Source organism: Hipposideros armiger, unplaced genomic scaffold (assembly GCF_001890085.2).
Source record: "Hipposideros armiger isolate ML-2016 unplaced genomic scaffold, ASM189008v1 scaffold_306, whole genome shotgun sequence".
NCBI classification, from domain to species: Eukaryota; Metazoa; Chordata; class Mammalia; order Chiroptera; family Hipposideridae; genus Hipposideros; species Hipposideros armiger.
Window position 1 is genome coordinate 157,077 of NW_017731656.1, and position 15,119 is coordinate 172,195.

At 34.7% G+C, this 15,119-nt stretch overlaps 1 protein-coding gene across 3 annotated transcripts in view; it reads right to left on the reverse strand.

Annotated features, from left to right (window-relative positions):
- Nucleotides 1–15,119, reverse strand: part of CHM (CHM Rab escort protein) — a 184,470-nt gene that overhangs the window by 109,233 nt on the left and 60,118 nt on the right. For all 3 annotated transcript variants that reach the window (XM_019659908.1, XM_019659909.1, XM_019659910.1), the window contains exons 3-4: nucleotides 8,234–8,306; nucleotides 5,572–5,696 (exon numbers count right to left, since the gene is read on the reverse strand). In XM_019659908.1, coding sequence (XP_019515453.1) covers nucleotides 5,572–5,696; nucleotides 8,234–8,306 — 198 coding nt within the window. The remainder of the gene's footprint in view (nucleotides 1–5,571; nucleotides 5,697–8,233; nucleotides 8,307–15,119) is intronic.

Here is a 15,119-nt window from a genome sequence, read left to right on the forward strand (position 1 = left end):
GAAGAACAAAACGACAACAACTTGTCTGTTCCCCTTCCCCCAATTCCCCAGCACTGTTCCCATCCCCCCAATTCCCCAATAAAAATCTTTAAAAACAAACAAACAAACAAACAAAAAACCACCATACCACTTACAATTGCAATTGCTCCAAAAAAATTTAAATACTTAGGTATACAATTAAGAAAGCATGTACAAGACTGGTACGCTGAAAATTATATATTCTACACAAAGAAATCAAAGACAACCTCCATAAATGAAGGCACATACCTTGTTGATGGAATGGAAGATTCAAAATAATAAAGATGTCAATAATCTCCAACTTAATCTACAGCTTTAATGCAATTCCTATCAAATTCCAGCAACATTTTCTAGACACAGACAAGCTTATTAAAACATTAATGTGGAAAGGCACAAATTCTAGTATAGCTAAAACAATCTTGACAAAGAATAAAAAATTTGGAGGAATCATTCTACCTGATATTAAGTCCTACTATATAGCCATGACAGTGTGGTATTGATGTTGAAAAGACATACAGATGGTCCCTGATGTACTATTATTTGACTTATGAGTGTTTTGACTTTAGTATAGTGTGAAACCAATACGCATTTACTAGAACCCATGTTTCTTATTTTGAATTTTGATCTTGTCCCAGACTAGCGATATGCAGTATGATTCTCTTTCAAGATGCTGGGCAGCGGCAGCAAACTGCAGCTCCATCAGGCATTCAGTTAAGAGGGTAAACAGATGATACTCTACAGTGCACTGTGTGTTACCAGCGGTTTTTGGATACTGTGTTCTGAGCACGTTTAAGGTAGGCTAGGCTAAGGTGTGATGTTTGGTAGGTTAGGTGTATTAAATGCATTTTCAATATTTCAATAAATGCATTTTAATATTAAATGCATTATAATATTTTCAACTAACAATGGGTTTATCACAATGTAACACAATCATTAGGGTGAGGAGCATCTATATAGATCAATGGAACAGAACAGAGAATCCAGAAATAGACCCATCCAAGTACAGCCAACTGATTTTTGACAAAGATGCAAATTCAATGGAGGAAAAACAGCCTTTTCAATAAATGGTGCTGAACCAACTGGAACACTGACCTAAACCTCACACCTTATACAAAAATTAATTTAAAGTGGGTCATGGACTTAAATGTAAAACATAAAACTATAAAACTCATTTTTTTTAAACAGGAGAAAATCTTCTGGATCTGAAGCTAGGCAAAGAGTTCTCAAATTTGATACCAACAGCATAATCCACAAAAGAAAAAAAGTTAATAAATTGGACCTCATCAAAATTTAAAATATTTGCTCTGCAAAATATCTTGTTTATAGGGGATGAAAGACAAGCTGCAGACAGGGGGAAATATTTGCATACCACATATCTGACAAAGGACACATATTTAGAATATATAAAGAACTCTCAAAAATCCACAGGTTGCAAAAAATCAATCTAATTATAAAGTAAGCAAAAGACATGAACACACATTTCACCAAAAAGGATACATGGATGGCCAATAAGCACATGAAAAGATGTTAAAAATATAATGCAGTATCACTCCACACCTATCACAATGGCGAAAATAAAAATGTGACACCAAATGCTGGTGAAGATGTGGAGAAACTGAATCACTCATACATTTCTGGTGAGAATAGAAAATGGTACAGCTCCTCTAGAAACTCTTTTTTTTTTTTTTTAAGCTGAGCCATCCTGCCACCTGTTGGCAGCTCAGCGGCAGCTCAGCTTGGGCTGGGCATTGAACTGCTGTTGCTCAGAGCTCAAACTCTTGAGTGAGCTCTTAACCAACTGAGCCACTCGGCGGGCTCGGTACAGCTCCTCTAGAAAACAATTTGTTCATTTCTTTTAATACTAAACATGCAATTGCCATAGACCCAGCAATTGTACACTTGGGCATTTATCACAAAGAAGTAAAAACTTATTTCACACAAAATCCTGTAAACGAATGTGCATAGAAGCTTTATTTATAAAGACAAAATTGGAAACAGGCCCAGATGTTCTACAATGGGTGAACAAACTGTGGTACATCCATACCATGGAACACTACTCAGCAATAAAAAGGAGCAAATTATTGATACATGCAACAACTGGGATTAATTTCAAGATAACTACGCAGAATGAAAAAAGCCAATGGCAAAAGGTTACATGCTGTACAGTTCCAGTTACATAACATTCTCAAAATGACAAAATTATAGAGCTGGAAAACACATCAGTGGTTGCCAAGAGTTAGGGATTGGAGGGAAAGTAAGAAGGAGATGAGAGGGGTTATAAAAAGGCAGCAGGAGGGATCTTGTGGTGATGGGACTGTTTTGTTCTGTATGTTGACTGTAGTGATAGATACATGAACCTACATATGTGTTAAAATTGTATAGTACAGGGGTCGGCAAACTGTGGCTCACAAGCCACATGCGGCTCTTTGGGTACGTTCCATCTCAAAAGTTTGCTGACCCCTGGAAGAGCCAATCCTGTCCCTCACAACAATTTAAAAATTATTCGAGAGCCACAAATATATTTTTACATAATCACCATTATGTGAATAATATCCTTTAAAATTTTTATAAATGAAACTACGATAGTTTTATTTTCATTTTCAGTTTTACTTCAGAGCCATATGTACGTACCTAAAGAGCCACATGTGGCTCCCGAGCCGCAGTTTGCTGACCCCTGGTGGCTCTTCCATCTCAAAAGTTTGCCGACCCCTGGTATAGAACACACACACACACACACACACACACACACACACACCCTATGTCCACGAAATGTACATTAACATCAATAACAGTTGTTAAAAAGCAACTGTAACAACAAACATTCAGGAACCTGTACCACATTTTTCATTATTTACAAAAGGGGATTCAAAAAGATTTTGTGATGTAGTCTACAAGAATTCCAAGGATCTACTACATAGTGATAGTTTTACTTGGCGAGAAAGAAAAATGAGGAAATTTTCTAGAAAACAAAAGCCAATCTCTTAAAATAAAACTGTTAATTCTAATCATTTTTAATATTCATCTTTCTAAAATATATTTCAAATCCCCCTACTTTTTCAAGTGGAGGATACAGAAAATCATTCAACTTTTGCCTGAAGACAATGGTATGAATTACGACCATCAACCAACTGTTATACGTGCTATAATACAATGACGTCCTTAAGGGATCCTCCAGTATAAAAGCCATTTGCCCCTACACTAAATGGTCCAAAGCTTTCTCTCTGCTTGCTGATGCTGTCTATTCCTTCTTTGTTAGTCTCTCAACTAGCACCTAAACGAGCAGCAGGTTCAAGCCCAGAGGGACTTTTGAGATCAACTAGTCCAAGCCCTCGGTGATTTGCCAATGAGACCCAGAGAGGAAATATGTCTTGCTCCATATCACAGAGCAAGTCAAATGGTAAAGGCAGGCCTATAACTCAGGTCTTGGTGTGGTTTTCAGTGTGCCTGCCTCTAAGCAGATCCCCCTTTCCTATTTGGTGCTTTAAACTACTCTGCTATAAAAAACAAACAAAGAAAAAACCAGAAAATAAGATTGTCAAAAACATGCATGAAAGAAGGCTTTTAAGTCAGTGGGTCCTGAGTGATGCTCTCTCATATAAAGTAAATCTTTGTGACAGTTATTTCAGCCTTAGCCCCTTTCACAAAATTCCAAGTTTGTGGCCATGATCCAAAAAGGTTAAGGATGCCACAGTCTGGCTGGGGCAAGTGAAGTATTGCTATTACTGGTGACCCATGTTTGTAAGAGTTTGTTGTAGACAAGTGGATTTTCTGTACATCCCTCCACTGGATGCTCTCAGGGCTCTTCCTGTCTACTGTGACATTAATAACCAACTGCCTTTTCCAAGTAAATGAAGAAATAAAGAACGTTATTTCAGTTCACCTTTTGCTCCACTCCTAATGGGCAATGAGAGGACCATACAGCAGAGTTCTACTTCTCTGGCTTAAAACAAACTTTCTACCATCAATCTTTTATGTTATCACTTTGAGAAGTTCCAAACATGAAACTGAAGATATCAGAAATTGAAAACGAGATAATTTCCTCTGTACTCAAAATGTCAGTTCAGTCATTAGAAACTATAAACCCCAAGATCAGATAAGATCGGGCGCATTCAGGGTGGTATGGCCGAGAACAGACTGGGTGGTGAACACACAGTGTGACATATAGATGATGTATTAGAGTTGTACACCTGAAACCTATGTAACTTTACTAACAATGGTCACCCCAATAAACTTTAATTAAAAAAAGAAACTATAAACCCCAATTGTCATAAAGAGTAGAGAAATCAAAGGCTTTGAAATATCAAAAAGTAGCTCTCAAAGGGCCACAGTGTGACTGTCACCATATTCTATCTAGTCAAGTAACAGTCATAGTCACATATGAAAGTTACCAAATATTTATTCCTGACTTCATTAAAGTATGTTACTTTTCAGTTGAGATCACCTTCTGTTAGAAATCTGCCCACCTGCTCTAAACAGTCAGGGAGGTATACGTTTTGACACAGAATGCCATTTAGCATTATGGAAATTACAATCTATATCTGACATTTCAAAGGCTGTCCTTTTGCAGAAAATTAACTGTGTATTTATGGGAGAAAATGCTAGTTACCTGAAAGATGTGAACATAGGTTAAGAAATAAACCACAAGTTCCCAAATTTTTTTACAGTCCCAGGTCACACTTAACACTGTGCCACAAGGATATGTAAGATGACAGAGCATATCCTGAAGAGTCTCTAGTGTCTTGGATTTTAAGTTTTAATTACTATTAAAATGTCTGACAGTCTGATGTTCTAAACTCCTCGACTCTATAACTACTTAAATGATTCACTGAACTGTGTGACTGTTACCATTCAGCCTATCCACCACATTATTTGAAAAAAATAAAATAAACTATTTCAGATGTTTTAAAAGATGAATTCTCTCAGTCATAAGAAGACACTTAAAACATTACTTCCCACTGCTCTCTCCTGATTTATAATATGTCCCCAAATGTGATGACCACTCAACTTGATTTTTTAATTCAAAATTATAATTTTCCATTATGCTACACTGAATATTATCTAAGAAGAGTGGTGTATATTTTCCATTTTGTTACTTTGAATGTTATCTAAGAAGAGTTTGAAGAACACTGGACTATGATTTAAAAACCCTGGATTTTAATCTTGAGCTCTACCACTATCTAGCTTAGATGTGGGTTGGACATATATCAAACAACGTGATCTTCAGCAAATTAATCTTTCTGAGTTCTACTGAGGATTCTGTAAAAAAAATGCAACTATCTGCTCTATCTTAGCACAGGATTGTTATAAGGATCAACATAAGGTAATGGATTTTAAAAAGACTGGTAAATTATAAGTCATTACTGTAAGATATTATCATTGTTGTCATTGTTGTCTGAACAGAGAAAGCTGAAAGTTACTTTTTTAAATAGGATAACTAGCTTATCAATTAGACGTGTAAAAACCAATGCCATATAAATCCTTACTGTTGGCTTCTGAAGAAGTGTGAATAAGAAGACATTAACTTAGTTTATGCTAAATAAATACTTTTCATACCTGGCATAACAAAACACTTTCACATGTTGAATGGTTTTGTCCTTCCTGCTAAGAGCAATGGCTTCTTCATTTTCAAGGATCTGTTCCTGCCATGCTGGGCTTTCATTCACAATGTCACTATCTTCCTAAACAAAACACAGATGAGACATTTTAATTAATTGAGCGATCTGAACCTCTACTTTGAGAAAATTTATACCTTTCTAAATTCACAATTTTCCTTTCATCCCATCAAAACTCAAAGAAGGATCATTTCAGAGTTACTAAAACAACTCCAGCACAGTGTGCCAACTTCAAAGGAAGGAGAGGAAAACAACATATAAAAATCTATCCTATCAAAAACTAGCGCTGGTTTACAGATTTCTATCAGGACATTTGGTATTTTGATAAAGTCACTTGGACGTGGCCATTTTGACACTGCTTAAAAACTAGGACAACTAAACTAGGACAACTAACCCTCCATCTGCTGAGAATCAAGTATATCTGTTCTACATATTACTTGTTAATAATAAAGTTTTTACATTTTGTTGTCAAAACAACAGGCCCAATATTACTTCATTCTATTTAATTTCAGATCTTTGAAAATCGATCACTAGCCATGTCAAATTTTGAATATATGTAAAAGTATTTTTGAAAAGAACTCAGCCCAATATCACTAAGGACCTCATAAGAATCAACCCCTGGACATTTTATATTCAGAAAGACAATAAAAACAAGAAAATATGATACAGTATGTAAACTCTCACTAAGTGCTGAAAGCGAGCCTTTAAATTTTTCAATAATTCCTACTTGAATTTTATGGAGAAAATGATATGATACAACAATATCTGAATATAGGGGATTTCTGAAGATGTCAAGATATACCTTTTTCTAAATGTCAAGTATCAATTTTTAATCCATTTCAATTTTTAATCTACTTGATGTCCATCTCTCGGAGAAAAATGTTTTAAAATGTATTACATATGCCCAGAGACCTAGTATTGAAATATAACTACCATATCCTTTATGTTAAGTAAATTCACCTCAGAAAATTTGTAAACCTACCGATTTCATAAAGTAGGGCAATAATTATCTTTAAAAGTTTCACTGTCCTGAACTCAATGTTATAAACTGAAGAAAAGTAATGGCAGATAGCTCTTATTATCAAGTGAAATTATTAGAGAGTGTTAAACATCCAAACAAAGTAGAAAGGAGGTGAAGTACAGGAATTCTGAATGTGTAGACATGGGGTTACCAGCCTGAAGAAAGAACTGTGGACCAGTGACAGAGAGTGAGAAAAAAAAGAAAGAAAGAAAGAAAAAACGATGCATTAAAATAAAAGAAACATCTACAAAAATATTTTTATTTGTATAAATTCAACCCATAACCAAACTTTATTTTTTTAAAAACCTTCGATCACCAAAAGTTTTCCATTCACACCACTAGGGGAATTTTTGTTGTTCTGAGAATCTAGACTAAATTTTTCTCACGGAAGTACTAAAGATGCCTCAATATCAGGTGACCCTCATATATATTTCCTAAGGATCAGGTTCAAAAAAGGGTTTTGATCAACATAAATAAATGAATATTTAAGGCATATAGATAAAACATTCAAATGTCTACTAATAACATTTATTTCCTCTATATAGTTTGAATTAGTACATAAAATGCTACTTTATAAATATTTCTTGTTTCCCCACATTCTCATTTCTATGCAACATTATTCAAACTGAATCTTCACTGTATCTTCAACATCAATATCTTTGTCGTTACCAGTGGCACTTCTTGCGTCATGTACACCATTAATTGGTACAACCACAATGCTTAGTGTGGTGCTTAGCACATGGGAAGTGCTGAATCAGTCTTAGCTATATTATTTTAGCTAACTGAATACAATTTTCTAGAGTACATTATCCTCCTTTCTGAACTAACTCTTTTGAGATATGACAGTTTGATTATGTCATTATATGGTATGATGCTCTCAGTAGGAATTTCATTTAAAGCCACATATATAAAATCAGGACAGTTATTTTTAAAATCTGTCTCATAAAAATTGGTAAACTCCATGACATAACCAACTCTTCACATTACTATGCTTTAAATGAGATCTAAAAAGCTTCTTTACAATGATATACAATAGTTGTAGTAGTGAGATTCTAATTTTAGAAAAAATTACTAAATTCCTATTAATTCTTTTTCCTTACTTTTTGTTTTCACTGATTCTGTTGGGAAACTTCTATAATTATGCAAAACCATGAATGACTGAGATCCTTTCAAATGAATGTATCTTCCCCAAAGAGTGTTTTTTTTTTCAAAACATACTAACTGAAAGAGCAACTAGTACTATGTGAGATTTTATAAGAAGTAGAAATATTTTTTCTGAAAGTATATTTTTTGGGGGGGAAAAATCTTGCCTTATATAGAATAATTACAAAATGGTATCAAGTATATATGATTTATCTTCAGCCAACATATCTATGTATATTTAAAAATGATAACTATATTTTGAAGGCATTGAAAAAATATTAGCTGAAATGGTGCCTGCATAATTTTTCTTAAAACAAGTAAATAAAAATGAAGTATCAATTCAACATTACAGATTAAGCTTAAGGTTGTCTTCAATGTAGGGTTATTATGTGCCGTAAAATACAACCTAGTAGATTAAAAAATCAGATAAGAACTTTACCTGGTATTCCCTTAGCCAGGACAACAGTCCTGAAAAGCTAAAACTGGCCCAGTTTCCTCCATAGTAGCTTCTCCTGTAACAAAAAATAAAATTGAAGGGTATAAAAATCTAGTCACCAAACTTCATCGATAAACCACCCTTAACGCTTCAACTCATTTTATTTTTAATATTGCTACCTCAGAGTTCAAAAGCACACATAATTGGGATGTTGAGATTACAGGAAATAGTAGGCTAAAATAAATAGGAGTGTATCTCTCAGATCCCAAAGGTAACTTTTCATTGTATAAGGAGTTAACAATCTCAATATCTATCCCTCTCTCTGTCTCTCTGTCTCTCTCTCTCAAATTGACTACTCTAAATCTAGTAGTAGGCCCTGTGCTATTCTTAGCCTTCAGGGTCAAAAATAAAAGTACCTTCTGGGACAGTTTTTCATATCTAACCTTTGTGGTAAATATAAAAAGAGCAATGTTTCCACTCATAACTAGGTGAACTATTATTCTTCATTCCACAGTCCTGTGAAGATCACTTTTTAGAGAACTCAGAGGTCTCCTAACTAGGATCAGAACCTTGTAGACACTGGACTTCTGATTAACTTCCTTAAGTAGGGGATTTGGGGCAACCAGAACTCTCTAATTCTGCACTACATATTAAGCTTTCCAATCCTTGCAAAACTCTTCATGTTTATTGATTCTTTGTATGATGAACTACAAAATATACTCAATCCCACCTACGATAGCATTCACTCTGGTTCTGGGATGGGCAAGATTCTTGGTTTTGGTTTTGTTTTCATTTTTGTTTCTTTGTACCTTTCTCTAATCAAATAAAAATCTATGAAAGCTCTTTTTCGTAATTAAACAAAACTAAAATATTTACTATGATATCCAAATTTACTCAACAATAATGCTATTGGATATCCTCTCAAAATTCTGTTTCTCCTCGATCAACTGTTGACATGGACCTGAAGAATAGTCAGCATTTAAACTCAAGTATTTTACCAATAATCACTTCTTTGCTCTAACAGAAAAAAATGGTTAAACTGAACACCTGTAAAAGTAGGTCTATTAATATTAGATCAATACTTATAATCTGATAGTTCTCTCAGGGATGATGCAAATTTATACATGGTTCAGAATCTCTAGTGGGCTTTAAAATTTAAATAGAATTACAGCTATTCTAACAATTCTAGATGGCCACCCCTTGCTAACATGTTGGACTCAGGAAGCCTGGAAGCTGTGATCCCTTGGGTCAGAGAGAACAGTGGAAGGAGAAGGTGGGCAACAGCCAGGAGCATAGAGAAGAAGGAAAAAGAGAAAGATGTCAGAATTAGTGGTTTTTCCATAGCTATTTATACCCACTTCTCCCTTGCCTGAGAATGATACACTTCTGCCATCCCTTCACATCCTCGAAATATAACACTCAACAAAACTAGAAAATATCCTGGGTGTTGAAAAAAATTTTTGAACCCTAAAACTACTGTCTTTATATATATTGTTGAAATATTTAGATTTCTTTTAGCCACCATAAGGTCATGAGTGAGAAACTCTAACTACTGGGTGAAAGCTTCAAAATCTAAGCAAATTTTGTAATGGATACATAAATTTATAATAAATATTCATGAGAAATCAGACACTAGGGGTAGACAAGGTTTCTCAGACAGGACACAGAAAGTAATAAAAACTACTGCTAAATTAGAATTAATCAAAATGAAAACCTTCTCCACAAAATCATTTTTTTAAAAAGTGAATGGGCTAGACACAAACTAGGAGGAATATTCACAAAACATATCTGACAAATGATTGGTATCCAGTATATATAAAGAACTCTTTCCACTTAATAAGACAAATATTCAAATTTTAAAATGGGCAAAGGATTTAAATAGATTTCACAAAGGTAGATAGATGCGATCAATGAACGCATGAAAAGATACTGTCAATATCAGTAGTCATTAGATCAGTACATATTAAAATAAGCATTAAAAATGGGCATCATGAGATACCACTACACATCCACCACAATAATTAAAATTAAAAAGACTGACAATACCAGGTGTTGGTACAGATGGCCAGAATGCTCATTTTGGTGGGAGTGTAAAATGGTATACTTTGGGAAAATGTCAGGCAGTTCCTTGCAAAACTAAACATAAAACTTCCCTATGACCCAGTAATTCCATCCCTAGGTATTTACACACAAGAAAATCATATGTTCACACAAGATTTGTAAAAGTTTTTTCATAGTAGCTTTATTCATTAATAGCTTCAAACTGGTAACAATTCAAGTGTCCATCAATAAGAGAATGGACAAATAAGTTGTGGTATTATCCACAGGATGGAATCTATTCACCAATGAAAGGGAATAAACTACTGATACACGCAACAACATAGATGAATCTCAAAAACGTTATGCTAAGTTAAAGAAGCATAATGTTTTACCCAAAAAGAATACATTCTGCATGATCCCATTTGCAGGAAGTTCTAGAACAAGCTAAATTAATTCATCTATGGTGAAAAATATCACAAGAGTAGCTGCCTCTGAGAGTGAAGTGAGGGTAGGACTCGACTTTGAAGGGGCATGAGGAACTTTCCGGAGCAATTGCAATGTTATCTTGATACAATTTTTAGTTACACAAGCGTATGCATTTGAAAAAACTTATTAAATAGTACACTTAAGATCTGTGCCTTTCACTACATGTAATTTTATCTCAAAAAAAAAGAACCATGCATAAATACTGAACTAGTTAATGATATGCATGCTGAAGCATTCCAGACTGAAGGTACTGATGTGTACAACTTACTTTGAAACGCATAAAACAATGAGATGGAAACATGGATGGACAGAAAAATGAATACATGGAAAGCTATATAATACAGCAGTATAGCAAAATGTTAATGGCACAATCTAGGTAGTGGATACATAGGTGTTCACAGTAAAATTTTACCAACTTTTCTGTATGTCTGAAAAATTAGCATAATAAAATGTGTAGAAAATCAAAAGTAACCTGAGTTTTCAAGTATCAAGATACGTGATTTGTCAATTTCCAAGGTATTTTCTGCTATTAAAAAAAACTCTATAAGAAGGGCCATCTTGCTGTTTCTTTCCATTATTAAATGACCTGAGGTCAGTTCATGGTCAAAATCTATTTTTCTCCCCTATACTTAGTCATATGGTCTTTGACAGAGCTAATTGGCTCTAGTATTTTTCCATGCAGCTCCCATTTTCAACTTTTCCTGTTGATGTGCTCTCAACATCAGCATCTGGTGATCTCATCCAATTATGTATGTAAAAGGTGAAACATGGTTTTCATTACTCTGGTCTTTCTGACAAAAGACGGTAACATAATTATTAATATACTCACTATAAAACCAACACAGATTTTGACTAAATTCATTTTGGTATCTGTATAGTTCTAAATATGGTTTGCAATATCCCTTAAAGAGAAAGCCGAAGACTTTAGGTATCAGAATCAATATTACAAAAAAAGAAAAAAAATCAATACAACATTCTAATATGCTCTCTGGAAGTTCTGGAATAGAAATAGTAAAAGTTAAAGAACACCAAATATTTTCTTAAATTTTATCTTTAAAGATATAGCTTCAGAACTCTTGACATTCAGATTCAATTACAAAATACTATTTCCACTGTCTTTAAAATTGTTTCTGTAGGGAATAACAAGGCTAGGTTAACTGGTGTTGTTTTTAAAACCCCACAGAAACATTTTATTTTAAGGATAAAGTGAGAACTTCCTGACTGAGAAAAAGGGGGAATGGAACATTTTCTGCCAATTTTGTGTCACAAATGCCTCTGTATATCAAGTAAAGAGTAGTTTATGATGAAGGATGATGTTTATCTCAATTGCTAGGAACGCTATTTTTTTATATGATAAAAAAGACTTCCATTAAACTAAAGTCTCTCTGTGGAACTAGAAAATGAGTATTCACAGTATTTATACAAAAAAACCCATAAAAATAATGTCTAAAGCCCTCCAAAGTTTCATGATGGGAAAGTGACCTAAAATTTTCAGCTAAAATACTAAAAATCACAAATAGATATTTTTATTTCAAAGACAGAAAAGCCCAATAATTATAATACTGAGGTATAATTCTCCCTTGTGTGAAATGTTTACCTTAAAACTATAGAAAATATGGTTTTAATCTTTATCTAAAGTTTCACAAAGCTTACTGGGAGTACTACCTAAGAGTTTCCAGACACAGAAAGGAAATGAGTTACACAACTGTCTCCACTAACACTAACCAACAAAACAACAGGAAAAAAAAGTATTAAAACAGTAACAAGAGATTCATCATCCTTTACATAGTGTTTAACGTTAAAGCAATATCACTTTGTCTTATTGTCTACTGACAGAAAATACATTACAGGTGGACATAAAGTTGAACTGTATGAGAAGGCTGAGCTTTAAACCTATTAATTAGAGCCTATTACTTAAATCATAATAATCTTCTTTCCATTGTGCATCATAATTACAATTCAGTATTTAATACACAGCAACAGCCATAGCTACATGATGCTAAATTACATCCTGTATTGGGAAATGGATTCTGTAAGCAAGTACAAGAACACTGACAAAAGATAGAGCTACTGACTGACATTCAGGCATATTCATCTGGGAATCGTTTTAATTATTAAGAAGACCAGGGGTTGAAAATGTTTTCAGGCAGGTAACCGATGGGGTCCACGCATGCTCAATGGAAAAGGAAAATAGCAGAGCTCAGCCTCTACACCCCCTATTCTATAGTCACTGCTCCCACAAGTTTCCTAGTAGAGTTGTAATACCACTTTCCACTGACAGCATTTTTAATATTCAAAATTGTTTTTACAACTATTTTCTCATGACAATGGAAGAATGGCAGAGCTGCAACTGAAACTCAGTTCTCCTGAAACCTAATCCTATTGCAACATAAGCAACCCAGCACTTCTAAGCTGGTAAGCATCATTTAGTCCACGTACGTGTATTATCATGGTAGCTGTGGTTCAATGAAGCCAAACAGTTAGATACTGAATAGCACCTGGACCTGATTACTAAACTCACTTTTCCCAAAATGCAGCCTATCAATAGCATGGGCTGTTAATAGACGTTCCAAGGGAAAAAAGAAAGGTACAATGACAAAATAAACTTGGAAAGTGCTAGGTTTAAAAAGTTAAATCACCAACAAAAAATGGTTTATGGCAGAGCTTCTCGCCACGGTTAAATATGTTTGTGTCTGTTCTCTCCAAGAGGGAACAAATTCAGTTGAACGATGAGCATTATTTTTTTTTTGAAAAAGCACTTAGAGGGATTAGAATCCAACAGAATGTATTTTGAGAAATGCTGGCTTAATTCATGTTAAGGGGAAGGAAAAAACCAGGATACTATGAAGCTGAGCTTGTCGTTTTCCATTCATTATCTCACTTAATCTTCACAAGGATCCTGAGAAATTGGTGCTATAATTATCCCCATTTAAAAATTAGAAGAAAACCAAAACCATCATGAAGTTGAGTATCTTGTTTAACTCACTCAACTAGGAAATGACAAAGCCTGGATTTAAGCCCAGGGAATATCAGGCCCGAAATCCTATGCTCTTTTCACTATATAACACTGTCTCCTGCAATCTAGAAGATTGGAATATTTAAAATTATAAACATAAGCATATAATACAAATCCTGGAATCCAACTCAGTAAAGGCAATGGAGTTGAAGTTTAACTTTTGTCTTGCTTCACCAATTCATCTGATCATGAAAATGGGACAACAACTTCATGACTGCATCTACTCTAATCATTTCTAGAACCTAAAATACAACCAATTTTATTGCATATTTCCTATTTAATGTGCACAAATATCTTCCTGTATATAACAGGAGTAGGAAAATAATAGTGTGGCATGTCTACTAATATCCATTTCCCAGCTAGTATTGAGTGTGATACACTATGCACATTAAAAGAGGGGGGCTATTTTATTTAAATTTGGTAGGAGTACTACAAGGAATCATGACATGCTTCTGGTTGATAAATAATAGAACAGGCTAGGGAATATGTTGGACTTATTCCCTTCACAAATTCTCATTTACTAAAAGCTCCATATACCTGAAACACAAGAAAGCCCAGTTCCTTTCACCATCCCCTCATTCCAAGATCAAGGAAGGTGGGCCTCCTTGGTAGAGTATGCAGGCGCAATTCTAATGTTAGAGAGGAAGACCAGGCCCTTACTTGGTTTTAAAAGGGTTTTGTGAGGCTACAGAAGTTGCCCTGGCAGTCAGATCAGTCTGCCAGAATGAAGGACCAGGCTGTGTTTCCAGTTCTTAGGAATGGAGAGACCTTCCTGTGTTTAGCGTTATTAGTCATTCCACACTAGTGCACTCATTCAAATCCATTGTTAGACAACCAAGTCCCGTACATGAACAGGTAATATACAAAGACTGCCCTCAATTCTTGTTTTCCTCTGTGATCTCATCTATTCCTACTGACTTAATTATGACTTCTCTACTGATGACTCACAAATTGCTATCTCTAATCTGGACCTCACTGGTGAGCTCCTGATAGACTCAGTTACTTCTGGGCTGAAAATACAGATCATGAATCATCAGCTTATTTGATATCTCCCTTCACTAAATATCTCAGGTTAACTTTAATGTCTGCATGTCCAAGAGACAAATTTATTATCTGTCCCCCATCCCCAACTCAATTTTCCTCTTGATTTCCCCACTTCAATAAATACCAACACCATTCTTAGAGCTGCCTATGCTAAAAATGCTTGAACTCGCTCATCATTCTTTCCTCACGTGTCAATTGTAGATAATTTCTCCAACTCGTTCTATCTTTGCCATCCCTACCATTGCTGCCTCTAGTTTCTTCCACTTCCAACCCAACCTTCCCATTACTGCCACTGTGATCAGG